This window comes from Oncorhynchus masou, chromosome 28, assembly GCF_036934945.1.
Source record: "Oncorhynchus masou masou isolate Uvic2021 chromosome 28, UVic_Omas_1.1, whole genome shotgun sequence".
Classification (NCBI taxonomy): Eukaryota; Metazoa; Chordata; class Actinopteri; order Salmoniformes; family Salmonidae; genus Oncorhynchus; species Oncorhynchus masou.
This window is the reverse complement of record NC_088239.1, coordinates 23,422,005-23,440,480: the sequence shown is the minus strand read 5'-3', so window position 1 is coordinate 23,440,480 and position 18,476 is coordinate 23,422,005. Positions and strand designations below refer to the sequence as shown.

General features: G+C 40.9%; 1 protein-coding gene across 1 annotated transcript; it reads left to right on the top strand.

The window, feature by feature from the left end:
- Window positions 1–228: 228 nt before the first annotated feature.
- LOC135517379 (acyl-CoA-binding domain-containing protein 5A-like) lies at window positions 229–18,270 on the top strand. The gene is made up of 13 exons (XM_064941615.1): window positions 229–313; window positions 675–797; window positions 8,653–8,773; window positions 12,166–12,238; window positions 12,445–12,562; window positions 12,974–13,210; window positions 13,321–13,527; window positions 15,018–15,112; window positions 15,280–15,472; window positions 15,582–15,781; window positions 16,024–16,077; window positions 16,220–16,329; window positions 16,548–18,270. The coding sequence occupies exons 2-13, from the start codon at window positions 713–715 to the stop codon at window positions 16,558–16,560; spliced, it is 1,506 nt and encodes a 501-aa protein (XP_064797687.1). The 5' UTR covers window positions 229–313; window positions 675–712; the 3' UTR covers window positions 16,561–18,270.
- Window positions 18,271–18,476: the final 206 nt, after the last annotated feature.

Here is an 18,476-nt window from a genome sequence, read left to right as displayed (position 1 = left end):
CTTACACATTTTCTTCTGTTTCCTTTACGCTTGCTACGTTAGGTTAAGTAGACCAGACCCAGCTGATATTACATTGGTGTCTATGGGAGCGCCACCCCCTTAAGTAAACAGGAACTGACCATTTTCAATGGTCAACAGCCTGAGTGAACTATCTTTATTTATCCACCATCTCCGATATTTCTCTCCATTTTAGCAGTAGAAAACTACAACTCCCTAAGCATACAGTGCCTGTCATTACTGTGTTGTGCATGGCTTCTGTTGGTAAGAATAAAGAGGTCGCCAAGCAAGTCTCAAACAGGTAGATCATTAAATGGTGAGTGACTAACGTACTTATCTTATTTACCAAGTACAATGCAAAGTTTTTTTGGTGTTAGTTAGAAAAATAAAACTTACAAGGTTGTTTTTAAACCATTGGTGTTGTTTCTTTCATTGAGCGCTCTAAATTTCAGAGACGACATAACCTCCTGGTGGCTTTGGTTTAGCTTAGACTACTGTTGTGGGGTTGTATTCAAATAGTCAGCTGTATATATACTAACTTGCATGTTATTGGGAACGGTTTGCAATGGCTATTTGAACAATGTTATTATGGGCGTATGACCTAGCTGAAGCCACAAATATTGCTGCAACCAAGTCAACGCTTTTGTTAGTAGAATTTCAATTATGATTACCTCTAGGTTTGAAGAGTTCGCTATCGTAATTCACACTTCGGTTCATGATGGAGATGGAGGATGGCAGACCTTTGTACGAGCTGAGGTTTGACGCCGCTGTCAAAGTGATACAAAGCTTGCCTCCAGACGGTAAGAGCTTTAACTACGGGCAAGGCTGTATGCCACATTGTAGCAAAGGCAATTAAGTTAGCCTACATACAGTGCATTCGGAAAGTATTCAGATCCCTTGACTTCTTAGCCAATTTGTTACATTACAGCATTATTCTAAAATTGATTAAATAATCGTCCCCTCATCAATTTACACACAATACCCCATATCGAGTACAGTATATTTATAAGAGATAAACAGCTTAAATATCACATTTTACATAAGTATTCAGACCCTTTACTCTGTACTTTGTTGTAGCACCTTTGGCAGCAATTACAGCCTTGAGTCTTCTTGGGTATGACAGTTCAAGCTTAGCACAACTGTATTTGGGGAGTTTCTCCCATTCTTCTATGCAGATCCTCTGAAGCTGTGTCAGGTTGGATGGGGAGCGTCGCTGCACAGCTATTTTCAGGTCTCCAGATGTTCCGATCGGGTTCAAGTCCGGACTTTGGCTGGGCCACACAAGGACATTCAGAGACTTGTCCCAAAGCCACTCCTGCATTGTCTTGGCTGTGTGCTTAGGTTCGTTGTCCTGTTGGAAGGTGAACCTTCACCCCAGTCTGAGGTCCTGAGCAGGTTTTTATCAAGGATCTCTCCGTACTTTGCTCCATCTTTCCCTCGACCCTGACGAGGGCTGGATGATATGGCCAAAATATTTAAATATTATATCACAGTATTTTTTTTTTAATTGGATGTTATTTGATAGTATTTTTAGTTTTTGAATAATAAAAGTGCTACATTTGCTTCATGAGTAGTGAGTGATCCTAGGGTGGCAACACATACATACATTTCTGCATTTCCTACACTCAATTGCAGTGGTGGAGAAAGTACCCAAATGTCATACTTGAGTAAAAGTAAAGATATGTTAATAGAAAATTACTCAAAGTGAAAGTCGCCAAGTAAAATACTACTTGACTAAAAGTATTTAGTTTTAAACATACTTAAGTATCAAAAGTAAAAGTATAAATCATTTCAAATTCCTTATGTTAAATAAACCAGATGGCACCATTTTAGTTTTTATTTACAGATAGCCAGGGGCACACTCCAACATTCAGACACAATTTACTAATAAAGCATTTGTGTTTAGTGAGTCCTCCAGATCAGAGGCAGTAGATGACCAGGGATGTTATTGTGATAAGTGGATGAATTGGACCATTTTCCTGTCCTGCTAAGCATTCAAAATGTAACGAGTACTTTTAGGTGTCAAGGGAAATGTATGGAGTAAAAGTAGAGTATTTTCTTTGGGAATGTAGTGAAGTAAAAGTTGTCAAAAATATTAATAGTAAAGTACAGATACCAAAGAAAATGACTTAAGTTAAAATACTTGAAAGTACTACTTAAGTACTTTACACCACTGCTCAATTGAAATAATTTCCATGCTGCCACGTATGGCTGCACGATATGGGCAAATAATCTTAGGACTTATTTTTAACCGAATGTTGCAATTGCGATTTGACTTGCGAATTAGAGCAAAACTTTTGGAATCATGGAAATATAATGAATTCTAATTCTGTAGTTAGAATATAGTAGTGGGCACTTTGAATACAGTGTTGTTTGAGATGACAATGAATTAAAATACCAGGGAGAAGTTATTGTGACAGGGTAGGAACTTAAGTGTTTCCTAGGGGACCCTAAAAGCTTTGGCTACATGGCATGTTTTCTCTTAGCTACTTTATGTAGCTAACATATTCTTGCTTTGCATATTCCTCTTTGATGTTGCACAAATATGCTGATTTCGGTCTACACCCTCACTGGTATTATCAGGCTGTATTAGCTAGCTACGTTTGCTCTTAATCAGTACATGTATTATCTTGCTAGCTATTAGCATTAGCGGCTAACAATTAGACAAACTAGCTGTTTGCTGATGTAAGAAACAAACTAATAGTGTCATTATATAACGCTAGTGGATTTATATTAAGAAGCAAAGTGAAAACAGCATTGTTGTCATCAACATTGCTGCATTGACCATGCAGACTGAACTTGTGGTTGAGGAACATCAAATGCACTCCTTGAGTGACGGGGCGTTGCTAGGTCTGTGTGCACGGAGAGAAAGAGCGGAGAGAGATGACTCAAGTAACTAAATACACTATAGAAATTGACATTACACATGACGTATCACATTTAACAAACCAAACATTCAAATACCGGTATAGAAGGTTAAGTAAAAAACACAAACCGGTCCCTGCATCAATGCTGGTATATCATAAAATGCGGTATACCGCCCAGCCTAATCCTGACTAGTATCCCAGTCCCTGCCGCTGAAAAATATCTCCACGGCTTGATGCTGCCACTACCATGCTTCACCTTAGGGATGGTATTGGCCGGATGATGAGCGGTGCCTGGTTTCCTCCAGACATGACGCTAGGCATTCAGGACAAAAAATTCAATATTGGTTTCATCAGACCAGAGAATCTTTTTCTCATGGTCTGAGAGTCCTTTAGGTGCCTTTTGGCAAACTCCAAACTGGCTGTCATGTACCTTTTTTACTGAGGAGTGGCTTCCATCTGGCCACACTACCATAAAGGACTGATTGGTGGAGTGCTGCAGAGATGGTTGTCCTTTTAGAAGGTTCTCCCATCACAGAGGAACTCAGGAGCTCTGTCAGAGTGATTATCGGGATTTTGGGCACCTCCCTGATCAAGACCCTTCTCCCCCGATTGCTCAGTTTGGCCGGACGGCCAGCTCTAGGAAGAGTCTTGGGTGTTCCAAACATCTTCCATTTAAGAATGATGGAAGCCGCTGTGTTCTTGTGGAACTTCAGTGCCGCAGACATTTTTTGGTACCCTTCTCCAGATCTCTATGGAGCTCTATGGACAATTCCTTCGACCTCATGGCTTGGTTTTTGCTCTGTCATGCACTGTCAACTGTGGGACCTTACATAGACAGGTGTGTGCCGAACCAAATCATGTCCAATCAATTGAACTAACACAGGTGGACTTCACTCAAGTTGTAGAAACATCTCAAGGATGATCAATGGAAACGGGATGCACCTGAGCTCAATTTCGAGTCTCATAGCAAAGGATCTGAATACTTACGTAAATAAGGTATTTCCGTTTTAGTTATTCTATAAATGAACAAACATTTCTGAAAACGTATTATTTTCGCTTTGTCATTATGGGGTATTGTGTGTAGACTGAGGATAATAACATAAAATAAAATGTGTGTGGGGGGGGGGCTGTAACATAACAAAGTGAAAAAAGTCAATGGGTCTGAATACATTCCACATGCACTGTACAACAAAACTGTATTGGAATAGGTCTATTTGCCTTTTCTATAGCCTGAGTTACATTTACAATGCATAAAAAAACATTCATAAAAAACAAATGATGAAAGAAAAGCATTGCAAGTTTGAATTTTGTAAAGGTTGTGTGGGAGAAGTGGATTTTTATTTTATTTTATTCGATCAATAATGACAAACCTCCTGACATTGACAACTTAGATGGAAAGCTTCTGAGGATGGTAGTTGACTCTATAGCCACTCCTATCCTATCTTTAATCTGAGCCTGGAGGAAAGTCTTTGTGTTCAGGCCTGAAGAGAAGTCATTCCGCTACCCAGGAGTGGTAAAGCGGCCTTTACTGTTTCTAACAGCAGACCTATCAGCTTGCTGCCAGCTCTTAGCAAACTGTTGGGAAAAATTGTGTTTGACCAAATACAATGCTATTTCTCAGAAAACAGACTTTCAGCATGCTTATAGAGAAGGGCACTTATTATGTACTGCATTGACACTTGACTGATGATTGGTTGAAATTAATTAATCGTAAGAAGATTGTGGGAGTTGTACTGTTAGATTTCAGTGCAGACTTTGATATTATTGATCATAACCTGTTGTTGAGAACGTACAGTACCAGTCAAAAGTTTGGACACCTACTCATTGCACGTTTATTTTCTATATATTTTTTACATTGTAGAATCATAGTGAAGACATCAAAACTATGAAACAACACATATGGAATCATGTAGTAACAAAAAAGTGTTAAAAAAATCAAATATATTTTTAAATGTAGCCATTGATGATAGTTTTGCACACTCTTGGCATTCTCTCAACCAGCTTCATGCGGTAGTCCCCTGGAATGCATTTAAATTAACAGCTGTGTCTTGTTAAGTTAATTTGTGGAATTTCTTTCCTTAATGCGTTTGAACCAATCAGTTGTGCTGTGACAAGGTATACAGAAGATAGCCCTATTTGGTAAAATACCAAGTCTATATAATTGCAAGAACAGATCAAATAAGCAAAGAGAAACGACAGTCCATCATTACTTTAAGACATGAAGGTCAGTTAATCCAAAAAAAATCTAGACCTTTGAAAGTTTCTTCAGTGCAGTCGCAAAAACCATCAAGCGCTATGATGAAGCTGGCTCTCAGAAGAAGACCCAGAGTTACCTCTGCTGCAGAGGATAAGTTCACTAGTTACCAGCTACAGAAATTGCAACTCAAATAAATGCTTCACATAGTTCAAGTAACAGGACACATCTCAACATCAACTATTCAGAGGAGACTGTGTGAATCAGGCCTTCATGGTTGAATTGCTGCAAAGAAACCACATCTGAAAGACACCAATAAGAAGAAGAGACTTGCTTGGGACAAGAAACATGAGCAATGGGACATTAGACCGGTGAAAATCTGTCCTTTGGTCTGATGTCTAAATTTGAGATTTTTGCTTCCAAACGCTGTGTCTTTGTTAGACGCAAAGTAAGTGAACGGATGATCTCCACATGTGTAGTTTCCACTGTGAAGCATGGAGGAGGAGGTGTGATGGTGCTTTGCTGTTGATACTGTCAGTAATTTATTTAGAATTCAAGTCACACTTAACCGGCATGGCTACCACAGCATTACGCGATACGCCATCCCATCTTGTTTGCGCTTAGTGGGACTATCATTTGTTTTTCAACAGGACAATCACCCAACACACCTCCAGGCTGTGTAAGGGCTATTTGACCAAGAAGGAGAGTGATGGAGTGCTGCATCAGATGACCTGGCCTCCATAATCACCTGACCTCAACCCAATTGAGATGGTTTGGGATGAGTTGGACCGCAGAGTGAATGAAAAGCAGCCAACAAGTACTCAGCATATGTGGTAACTCCTTCAAGACTGTTTAAAAGCATTCCAGGTGAAGCTGGTTGAGAGAAAGAGTGTGCCAAGAGTGTGGAAAGCTGTTATCAAGGCAAAAGGTGGCTACTTTGAAGAACATAAAATATAAAACATATTTTGATTTGTTTAACAATTTTTTTGCTTACTACATGATTCCATATGTGTTATTTCATAGTTTTGATCTCTTCACTATTATTCTACAATGTAAAAATAAAGAACTCTTGAATGAGTAGGTGTGCCCAACCTTTGACAGGTGTGTTATGGCTTTTCAACCTCTGCTCTGAATCCACGATATGGCAATATATCTATTAGAACTCAAAGGGTTTTCTTTAATGGAAGCTTCTATAATATCAAACATGTAAAGTGTGGTGTACCGTAGGGCAGCTCTCTAGACCCTCTACTCTTTTCTGTTTTTACCATTGACCTGCCAAAGGCATTAAATGAACCATGTGTCCATTTATGCTGATGGTTCAACCATATACACATCAGCAACCACAGCTAATGAAGTAACTGAATCCCTTAACCAAGAGTTGCAGTCTGTTTTGGAATGGGTGGCCAGTAATAAACTGGTCCTGAGCATCTCTAAAACTAAGAGCATTGTATTTGGTACAAATAATTCCCTACGTTCTAGACCTCAGCTGAATCTGGTAATAAATGCTGTGGATGTTGAACAAGTTGAGGAGACTAAATTGCTTGGTGTTACCTAAGATTGTAAACTGTCACGGTCAAACATAGATGCAATGGTTGTAAAGATGGGGAGAGGTCTGTCCGTAATAAAGAGATGCTCTGCTTTTTCGACTCCACACTCCAAAAAGCAAGTTCTTCAAGCTATAGTTTTGTCTTATCTTGATTATTGTCCAGTTGTATGGTTGAGTGTTGCAAGGAAGAGCTAGTTAAGCTGGCCCAGAACAGAGCGGCACGTCTTGCTCTTCATTGTAATCAGAGGGCTAATATATATAAAGAAGAAGTGATGCAGTCAGTCTCTCCTCAACTCTTATTTTTATATATATATATATATTATATATATATAATATATATAATATACTGCTCAAAAAAATAAAGGGAACACTTAAACAACACAATGTAACTCCAAGTCAATCACACTTCTGTGAAATCAAACTGTCCACTTCGGAAGCAACACTGATTGACAATAAATTTCACATGCTGTTGTGCAAATGGAATAGACAACAGGTGGAAATTATAGGCATTTAGCAAGACACCCCCAATAAAGGAGTGGTTCTGCAGGTGGGGACCACAGACCACTTCTCAGTTCCTATGCTTACTGGCTGATGTTTTGGTCACTTTTGAATGCTGGCGGTGCTTTCACTCTAGTGGTAGCATGAGACGGAGTCTACAACCCACACAAGTGGCTCAGGTAGTGCAGCTCATCCAGGATGGGACATCAATGCGAGCTGTGGCAAGAAGGTTTGCTGTGTCTGTCAGTGTAGTGTCCAGAGCATAGAGGCGCTACCAGGAGACAGGCCAGTACATCAGGAGACGTGGAGGAGGCCGTAGGAGGGCAACAACCCAGCAGCAGGACCGCTACCTTCGCCTTTGTGCAAGGAGGAGCAGGACGAGCACTGCCAGAGCCCTGCAAAATGACCTCCAGCAGGCCACAAATGTGCATGTGTCTGCTCAAACGGTCAGAAACAGACTCCATGAGGGTGGTATGAGGGCCCGACGTCCACAGGTTGGTTGTGCTTACAGCCCAACACCGTGCAGGACGTTTGGCATTTGCCAGAGAACACCAAGATTGGCAAATTCGCCACTGGCGCCCTGTGCTCTTCACAGATGAAAGCAGGTTCACACTGAGCACGTGACAGACGTGACAGAGTCTGGAGACACCGTGGAGAACGTTCTGCTGCCTGCAACATCCTCCAGCATGACCAGTTTGTGGGGTGGCATTTCTTTGGGGGGCCGCACAGCCCCTCCATGTGCTCGCCAGAGGTAGCCTGACTGCCATTAGGTACCGAGATGTGATCCTCAGACCCCTTGTGAGACCATATGCTGGTGCGGTTGGCCCTGGGTTCCTCCTAATGCAAGACAATGCTAGACCTCATGTGGCTGGAGTGTGTCAGCAGTTCCTGCAAGAGGAAGGCATTGATGCTATGGACTGGCCCGTCCGTTCCCCAGACCTGAATATAATATATATAATATATTTATTATGCATGCCAGTCTCTCATGGCTAAGATTTGAGGAGAGACTGACTGCATCACTTCTTCTTTTTCAGAAACATTAATGTGTTGAAAATCCCAAATTGTTTGCACACACACTTACCCCGCAAGACATGCCACCAGGAGTCTTTTCACATTCCCCAAATCCAGAACAAATTTAAGAAAGCGTGCAGTATTTTAGAGACATTATTGCATGGAACTCCATTCCATCTCTTATTGCTCAAATTAACATCAAACCTGGTTTCAAAAAACAGATAAAGCAACACCTCACAGCACAACGACTCTCCCCTATTTGACCTAGATAGTTTGTGTGTACAGTATGTATTGATATGTAGGCTACGTGTGCCATTTTTAAATATATGTAGTTCTGTCCTTGAGCTGTTCTTGTCTATTAATGTTCTATATTATGTCATGGTTCATGTTTTGTGTTGGACCCCAGGAAGTGTAGCTGCTGCTTTCGCAAAAGCTAATGGGGATCCTAATAAAATAGAATGAAATTACAATTTCAATGCAACGTGTGTGAACCCCACAGAGTTTTTTCCAAAAGCCTGTATTTTGTGTATCCATTCCAGGTTCCTTTCAGCCCTCTAATGACATGATGCTCAAGTTTTACAGTTACTACAAACAAGCCACACTTGGACCATGCAACATACCCAGACCTGGCTTTTGGGATCCGGTGGGAAAAGTGAAATGGTAATGCAAAGTTCACTGTAGGAGCATAACCGCAGGAAGTAGTTTGATGGGGGGATGGGGGTGTAATAATTATAATAATCTGATAATACTTGTGGAATATTTAAAAAAAAGTTGCTTTATGTTTTCCAGTTTCTTTAAATGCTTTGCAAATGCAACTTATTACTATGTGACAACTGAAAATGTCTATTCATTCCTTTTCAACTCAAATGCTATTTGTCACATACACGTGTTTAGCAGATTTTCTTTATTGCGGGTGTAGTGAAATGCAAGGCACTCTTATCCAGAACAACTTACAGTAGTGAGTGCATACATTCTTATACTTTATGTGTTGCTGCAGCACCCTCCGCACCCACACTTCCCCCAGCTCTGTGTAGGAGTCAAATAAGGTCTTGGAACAGAGATTCTTCACTGGGGTCCTATTTTAATTCTCTGTATTGTAGTTCCTTGCAGTTAACTCTCCTATTGCCACATTTTGCCTGATTTATCTCGGGACCTGTTGTGCTGGAGAGCGATCATATGTCAGGTCACCTTCTACCCACTTGGCGTGCGTTGACAGTGCTTACTTGTGTACAATGTAGATTGTTAAAGAAGATGGCTACACTAAGCGAATACTCTTTTTGGATTGACACTGAAGCTATTTATAATCGGTTAACTATTAGACTATTAGTGCTTTCCCCGGCCCTAACTTGTAGAGTTGGCAGGCCAGCTGCTGCTTCGCTCAATGTGCATCTGGGTCATTGACCAAGTGGATACTCTGCTGATAACAAATGTCATGATTATGACATTAGGAATCAGGTTTGAGGAGGTAACTTTGGTAAACTTTGAGTACAACTCGGGATAACCGGTGCCACAAAAGTGGCTCCCTTTTAAGCCAGATACATTTCAATGGCAATGAATCCTTCAGTGGTAACCTGCTCCCGTGCAGGCTAAATCAGGGCTAACTCCATTAATTCGGAATGACGTGTCTGAGCCGCGAGGTGAGGACCAATGGAATCAGATTACATCCCTCTTGCAAAGATTGCGTCACCATCCCCTTCTTTTGAGTAAAATGACTGATTTTAAACATTTTATTTATCAAATGTTGTTTTTTTTGTATAATATGTTTCATGGCTATCACATTTAGTAATGATAGAATGCATTTAAAATTTAATGCGCAGTAAAACTTTTACGACTTATTACAATTATTTGTTGATAGGAGTGGGGGGGGGAAAGGTGCTCGTGCACACCAAAGACGGCATGACGATAAGTAATAAAATAAGGACCTCATTTCAAAAAGCCTGTTTCCCACCATGGTCTGCTGGATTGGCAAAATAACTTTGACTTCATTTTGATTCCACACAAATTAAAATGTGGCACTGACTCGCCCATGGATTGATGCTTCAGCAGTGTCTCAATGAAGAGTTCGACGAGCCACGTGCGACATGCATGCGCAGTTACAAGCCTGCTAGAGTTCGCGGCAGGCGGACGAGCATTATCCACCGTCGTTGTACGGATAAAGATGGAATGTGACGCTAAACCCTGAGAAGATCTAGCTTCCTTTCATAGTATACCTCCCAGAACTATACTGGCTTGACATGCTGCCCATGGCTCCTATTTCAGTGTCCATTATGTATATGAGAGTTCAAGAATGGAAAGAAAGTTTATTATAATACACAAGATCCTTGCAGTTTTTCTGTCCCTGATAACCTGTATCACATTTTCTCCCAAGGCAATATGTATTCGGAAAGTATTCAGACCCCTTCCCAACATTTTGTTACGTTATAGACTTATTCTGGCCCCTTCCCAACATTTTGTTACGTTATAGACTTATTCTAAAATTGAATAAATTAAACATTTTCCTCAACCTACTCACAATACCCCATAATGACAAAGTGAAAACAGGTTTTTAGAAATTTTAGCAAATGTATTCAAATAAAAAACAGATATTACATTTACATAAGCATTCAGACCCTTTACTCAGGACTTTGTTGAAGCACCTTTGCCGGTGATTACAGTCTTGAGTATTCTTGGGTATGAAGCTACAAGATTGGCACACCTGTATTTGGGGGGTTCTCCCATTCTTCTCTGCAGATCTTCTCAAGCTCTGTCAGGTTGGATGGAGAGCGTTTCTGCACAGCTATTTTCAGGTCTCTCCAGAGATATTAGATTGGGTTCAAGTCTGGACTCTGGCTGGGCCACTCAAGGAGATTCAGAGACTTGTCCCAGAAGCCACTCCAGCGTTGTCTTGGCTGTGTGCTTAGGGTCGTTTCCCTGTTGGAAGGTGAGCCTTTGCCCCAGTCTGAGGTCCTGAGCACTCTGAAGCAGGTTTTCATCAAGGATCTCTCTGTACTTTGCTCTGTTCATCTATCCCTTGATTCTGACTAGTCTCGCAGTCCTTGCCACTGAAAAACATCCCCACAGCATTATGCTGTAACCACAATGCTTCACTGTAGGGATGGTGCCAGGTTTCTTCCTGACGTGATGCTTGGCATTCAGGCCAAATAGTTCAATCTTGGTATCGTCAGACCAGAGAATCTTGTTTCTCATGGTCTGAGAGTCATTTAGGTGCCATTTGGCAAACTCCAAACTGGCTGTCATGTGCCTTTTACTGAGGAGTGGCTTCCATCTGGCCACACTACCATAAAGGCCTGATTGATGGAGTGCTTCAGGGATTGTTCTCCCTCTGGAAGATTCTTCTATCTCCACAGAGGAGCTCTGTCAGAGTGACCATCGGGTTCTTGGTCACCTTCCTGATCAAGGCCCTTCTCCCCCGATTGTTTGGCCGGGCAGCCATCTCTAGGAAGAGTCTTGGTGGTTCCAAACTTCTTCTATTTAAGAATGATGGAAGCAACTGCAACCTTCAATGCTGCAGAAATGTTTTGGTACCCTTCCCCAGACCTGTGCCTCGACACAATCCTGTCTCTGAGCTCTACGGACAATTCCTTCGACCTCATGGCTTGGTTTTTCCTCTGACATGCACTGTCAACTGTGGGACCTTTTTATATAGACAGGTGTGTACCTTTCCAAATCATGTCCAGTCAATTGAATTTACCACAGGTGGACTCCAATCAAGTTGTAGAAACATCTCAAGGATGATCAATGGAAACAGGATGCACCTGAGCTCAATTTTGAGTCTCATAGCAAAGGGTCTGAATAATGCAAATAAGGTATTTCTGGTTTTATCTTTAATACCTTTGCAAAAATGTCTAAACCTGTTTTCACTTTGTCATTATGGGGAATTGTGTGTGGATTGACAAGGAACAAAAAAAAAATATGTAATCCATTTTAGAATAAGGCTGTAATGTAACAAAATGTGGAAAAAGTGAAGGGGTCTGAATACTTTCTGCATGCACTGTACTCCAGGAGACACTTAATGTAGGTGTTATGTTAAACATCTTGTTCTGTCTACATAGGGATGCATGGAGTGATCTGGGAGATATGCCCAAGGAAGAGGCTATGACCGCTTACGTTGATGAAATGAAGCTGGTAAGTGCATACCAGCGTTGCCGTCTATTCTAATACATTGTTGATGAATCCAGGAAGTGAATAGAATTCAATTCTTGGATTGACATTTTCTGAGTTCAATGAAGTCGGTCACTTTGTTGATGAAGATCTGTCTGAATTGCATTCAGACAGGATCGCTTGGACGTCAGTGGACACTAAATGTGTTTGTTGTGGTATTTAAACAACAGATCCTTGAGGGCATGCCCTGTACAGATGAGGTAGAGCAGCTTCTAAAGGTGCTGGGCCCATTCTACGAACAGGTGGAAGAGAAAAAGCAGATACATCAGGTGTCAGACCTGTCCGCAGGTACTGTCACTACCTTTCTAATTTGATTTCATATGAATTTTGATTTATTTCATTTGGAATGTCTTCCATTTTAACATATCCATTTCTATCATGTGCTCAGCCCGTTTGACAAGGTTTGCTAGACAACTTGAAGGCAAGTGTATGGATGTATCATTTAACCACAATGACCTGCCCCGTAGTTATGTCTGGTGTTGTAGTTTTGTATAAATACATTTTCGTTCATATTTTTTTAGATATATTTTTTGCTTTATATCACCTAGTTTGGCTAAATTTGAATTTATCTCCTCATATGTCTCCTAGTATATCTTATAGTTTGACTAAATTAGAACTTATCTTCTCGTTTGGCTAAATTAAACTAATAGTAACATATAGTTCTAATAACGTTGTAACACTGTTGTTGCTATGCCGCAGGTTTTGGAACCATGATAACATCAGCACCTTCAAAAAGTGTCACAAAGAGCCTCATTAGGACAATGGAAATGAATGGTACTTTGGAGACACGGCAACCCAGACAGGCTGTTGAACCTCCGAAGCCCAAAGTCATGGCACTGAAGGAACAGGGGGAGGAAGAGGAGTTTGAATTTGATGAGGAAGATGAGATGGAGGATAGAAAATTAGAAATTGTTGAGATAAAAGAGGTGAAAAAAGGTATATGTTGTCAAACATTAAAAAATGTAAATAAATAAAAAAGGAAAACATTAAGCAGAAATGTTTATCTTGTAATAATATTTTTATTTTTTATCTTTCATTGAAAAAAGCCTCAGCCCCACAGCCGAAGAAAAATGGCTCATTCAGGAGACCTAAAGTACCCCTGTCAAATGGTAATGTGTGGAATGGAGTGGGCCACCTCCCCAATGGGACCCATACCTCCAAGGCTGCCCTGAACAGTGAGGACTCAGAGGAGGGCCTCACCAACAGCACCCTGCCCTTGGAGCCCCATGTCCAGGTCAACGGCCACCACGCAGGTGGGTACCACTGGTTAAAGTTGCATCGACGACAGCAGGGCCCTCCAACCCTGTTCTTGAAGAGCCACCCTCCTGAAGGTTTTGGCTCCAACCATAATCTAGCGCACCTGATTTTAATAATTAGCTGGTTGATAAGCTAAATCAGGTTAGTTATAACTGGGGTTGAAGGGAACATTGACAGGAGGCTAGCTGTCCAGGATCAGGGTTGGAGAGCCCTGGACAACAGTAACATACTGTAGTGAAGGGCAGGGTTTCCTCAACTTGGTCCTGGGGCCCCCTATGGGTGCATGTTTTGTTTTTTCCCCTAGCACTACACAGCATTCAAATAACTAAAGATTGATGACGAGTTGATTATTTGAATCAGCTGTGTAATGCTAGGGCAAAAACCAAAACGTGCCCCCTGGTGGAGGGAAAGGGAAAAGACCTAGTCAGTTGCACAACTGAATGGATTCAACCGAAATGTGTCTTCCATGTTTAACCTCTGAATCAGAGAGGTGCGGGGGGGGGTTGCCTTATTCAATGTCAATGTCATCAGCACCAGATCAGCAGTTGTTTTTGTGGGTTAACTACCTTGGTTAGAATGTTGTTCCTACATTGCCATCGTCTACGCTTTGAGTTCCCTATGCCCCTGGGCCGTAAGTCTCTTATACATAGCCGCCAGATTATGATAGTAAATTGCGCTTTACACTAACATTACTTTTTATTTGTTGTAAACACAAAAAGGTAGAAGCTCTTTCCCTGTGGTAACCAATAGGTATTTTGGGCACCATAGAAAAAGATAGAAACTAACAAATCCGGTTGCATGATGGAGATTACATGTGTGTATTGTTGTAATGTATACCATAGATATACAGACTTAGCTATTATATTAGACCTTGAGTTTTTTTTAATAACAGAACTAAGTATTGAAATTGGTTACAATTCACAATTATCATTGATATCCACTATGCAGAATATCAACATTGCTCGTTTCAACAAGAATCAGGCCTTATAGGCCTAACCCAGATCCACCATTAACCAGATGTCCATAAAAGGTTTAAAGATGGATCGTCAGTCCTCTGTAGATTAGCACCCTGCCTGCCCACAGTGGGCAGTTGTTCTCATGGATCCTTGGCCATGTGATCTGATAAGCTGCTCAGCTTTACTCCCAGAGCTGTTGCAACTCCGCATTTCCCTAGGAACAGCCACAGACTCCCTGCTCTGATGGATTGCCATTACATTATGCTCCTAAAAGCTGGTATATGGTCAGTTGTGTTTCTATTACTTTCACCAACTCATTACATCAAATTAGTGATCACCTTGAGAAAGAATGTATTTGGAATGTGGAACACACAATATGATGCGAATGGAGCACAGGCCTCTGCAATGATTGCATTTGTGTTGCTTCTTAATCAGTCCCGCTAGCACAAACTTCTCTCTGAGGGAAGGTTCCCATATGACTATGAATCTGACCTGACCTGTATGGGACGGGGTACTGTTTGTTCCCATAGATCTCGACGCGGATGTATTCAGGCCCTATCGAGCGGCCAGTGACTCAGACAGCGAGATCTACTGCGACTCCATGGACCAGTTTGGCCTGGAAGAGGTAAGAAGCAAAGGGGACACCTAGTCAATTACACAACTGAATGTATTCAACCGAAATGTGTCTTTCCGCATTTAACCCAACTCCTCTGAATCAGAGGGCACAAGCACAGTGTACAGACAAGTACACAGAGCATTTACAAATCCTCATGTATGTGTGTTTTGGTCCAGGGCTCTGAGGCACAAACTGACCGCTGTCTGGAGCTGGATGAGGAGCATGGGGAAAAGGGGGAGAGTAGTGGAGGGGCCAGTGTGGCGGGCATCCAGTGTGGCGCGGAAGATGGGGAGACTTGTGGAGGGGCCTCTCAGAGACAAAGACTGAATGCAGGCAGGCCCAATAGCTCCCTGGTCAGGAGAGAACGAGGTAAGGTGTGTGTGTGTGTGTGTGTGTTTAGGCCCTGTCTTACTTCTCTTTTTACCTACAAGTGTATGCCAGTATTTACACCTCTCTTCCGTGTTTGCGTGTGTTATAGGTTCTAGGTCTTCAGGGCACAGTCCAGGTGCCCAGAAGCCCTTGCAGGGTAGCGGGGGGGACGGGGAGCGGTGGGGGGGCGCGGGGACACCAGGAGGCAGTCTGAATGAACAGATCGTCGTGGCGCTGGCCAGACTGCAGGAAGACATGCAACGTGTCCTGGAGAGACTGCACACACTGGAGGCCCTCACTGCATCCCAGGTCAGAGACCCACATTGAGCAATTGAAGTATATTACATAGCCTGTTGATAGTGACTGCTGTGGAAAGGGTATCTAATAGCAAACCTGCAGTTATGCAGTACCTAAACACCTCAATATTTTGTATTCATTCTTAATACTTCAGGATTTTGGATCATGACTTTAAGATGGACTGTAACTATTTAGGTATGTTATAAGTACTCATTTGTTTTTTACCTTCTCTATTATCTCTACATGTCCTCTAGGCAAGGTCATCGGTTCAACCATACCTACCATCACCCCTGGCAAAGAATAGTAAGGTACGGTGCGCTGCCTTTACTCTCTGTCAACATTTAATTTGGACTCACATCGTCATAGACTAAAGATTCCCTTTGTAACTTTGGTTTTAGGGATGTTGTGACCTTCAGTTTGATCACTTTTTATTTATCCTCTGTCCTCTAGAAACCATCCTGGTGGCCTTTCGACGTGTCTCCCAGCACTGTAGCCTTTGCTGTTGTGTGGCCATTTCTGGTGCAGTGGCTTATCCGCCAATATCTTCAACGTAGGAGAAGGTAATTGTATAGCCAGATGGGATATTCTAAAATAACTAAGTCGATTGTATTTTTTTGTGTAAATTGAGACATTTTGTTACATTTATGTTAGTTGTTCATCCATTCATGATTCTGCCTCTGATACTCTCTATATGTGGATACTGTAGCTCTATCAAAATAATATATTGTTTGATAGAGGCTTGTACTTAGTAAGAATGTTTTCTTGTCCCCACTATCAGACGAATCAATTGAAAAATCTCCCAGCCCAAATACACAGTGATGAGGAGAAGATTCTCCGCAGTCTTTGGTTTGTCCCGTCATCTCCCTTATGCTTTCCCCCACACCTCTGGAACTCTAGCTTTTGCGCTATGAAGATTGCACTCGGAGTAGTGAGTGGTGGAAGCCTCGCAAGCCACTAGCACTAGAATTGAAATCTAAGAGAAATGTGAATGTATTGAACCACAGCTTGTAATCGTGCAAAGCTTTTTTTGAGATGATAGGCTACAATTACTTTACTACATTAGTCATTATTTTGCTCTGAAGAAATTACTAGGATTTAACTTGGGAGGGGAAAGTTGTTTGTTTTTTGATTATGGCATTGTTCGTTGATCACAATAGTTTATTTTATTGCAAGTATGCCGAACATCTTATGGGCATTATAAGAACTAGCTTATCTAACTTGTCCTACAAATGCCTGCCATGGACATAATGCAATATATCATAAGTTTTAGGCAATGCTGCTAATATCGTGATAACTGTCGGTAGATAGTGTATATATGATGTATTCTTTGAAAAGATACATTTAATTCTGAAAATGTATTATTTCTAATAACATGAAATGAAAATTAAGGCTTTGTCTTTGGTTAACCAGGTTGTTGTACATTAAGTTAGGTTGTACATGACTTCTAAATGTTTTCTCTAGGATGTGAATGGTTCATATTTTGTAATATACTTCATATCTGATCATGTTTTTATACACATAGCTTGTGTATTTTCTGAATTTCATCAACCCATGATAAAGTGCCTCGCCAATGTAAGTTACGCTACGGTTCTGGGGTATTGTAGTTATGTTCACTTTCAAGTTAAACATCTCAACATTGGACCAAATTCTTTAAAAAAATACGAGAACCAGCTGGATGAGAAATGCTCATTGGACACACACAAAAAAAATGTAGGCCGATCCATCCCACACCTTGTTTACGGCAGTGAAAAGCTGTATAATGAGGATTTTCAAATTCAAACCGAACATATTGTTTTCTCTAAGGCAGTGTTTAACGCCAGTCCTCGAGTACCTGCACCAGCACACATGTGTTGTAGCCAAGCACACCTGATTAAACTCGTCAACTAATCATCAAGCGCTCAATGAGTTGAATCAGGTGAGTTTGTGCGGGTCTAAAACCCAAAACAACGTGTGCTGTTGAAGGTACGAGGACATGGGAAACACTGCTCTAAACTGTATGCTTTTGAACCAATCATAAGATTTGTCTCTCACTTTCTTTAAAGGGCCAATGCAGCGTTTTTTCTTAATATAAAGTAATTTATGGATAACAATTAAGTACCTTACTGTGATTGTTTAATTTAAAATAGTTAGAAAAAAATAGCATAAATTGCTTCTTAGCAAAGAGAAATTTCTCAAGCAATTATTTTCTGAGGGAAACTGAACATTTGCTGTTATTGGCAGAGATTTGGAACTTTTCTTATTGGTCTAGTAACTAATTGAGCACCAGGTGACGTTATCAGGCAGGCCAAAACCGGCTGTAATTTCAGATAGTCTTTTCAAACAGCTCTTACATTGAAAGGGCATTATAATTTTCACAGTATTATTCCAACTTCAGTGTGGAAATATAAAACACAGGAAAATCACATTTTTTAGATTTGTTTTTACTGTCCTTTTAATAGCAATAATCTTTGTTTTAATGTAGCAAAGTATATTGTGATGTGTAAATTTGGTCATGTATGGCATCTGTTTCAAATCTGTTAGAAAAAAAAAATCAATTGGTTCATGTAGTATACATTGTTTAAAAATAGCTGTACAGTCCAGATTAATGCAATATTTTAATTGCATTCAAATGTACTACATAAGATTTACATTGGCAGTAGAGCTGATGCTCTTTTCAGAGCCATTGATTTGTTAAATACATTTTCTACTAAATCTAAAGCGCTCACAT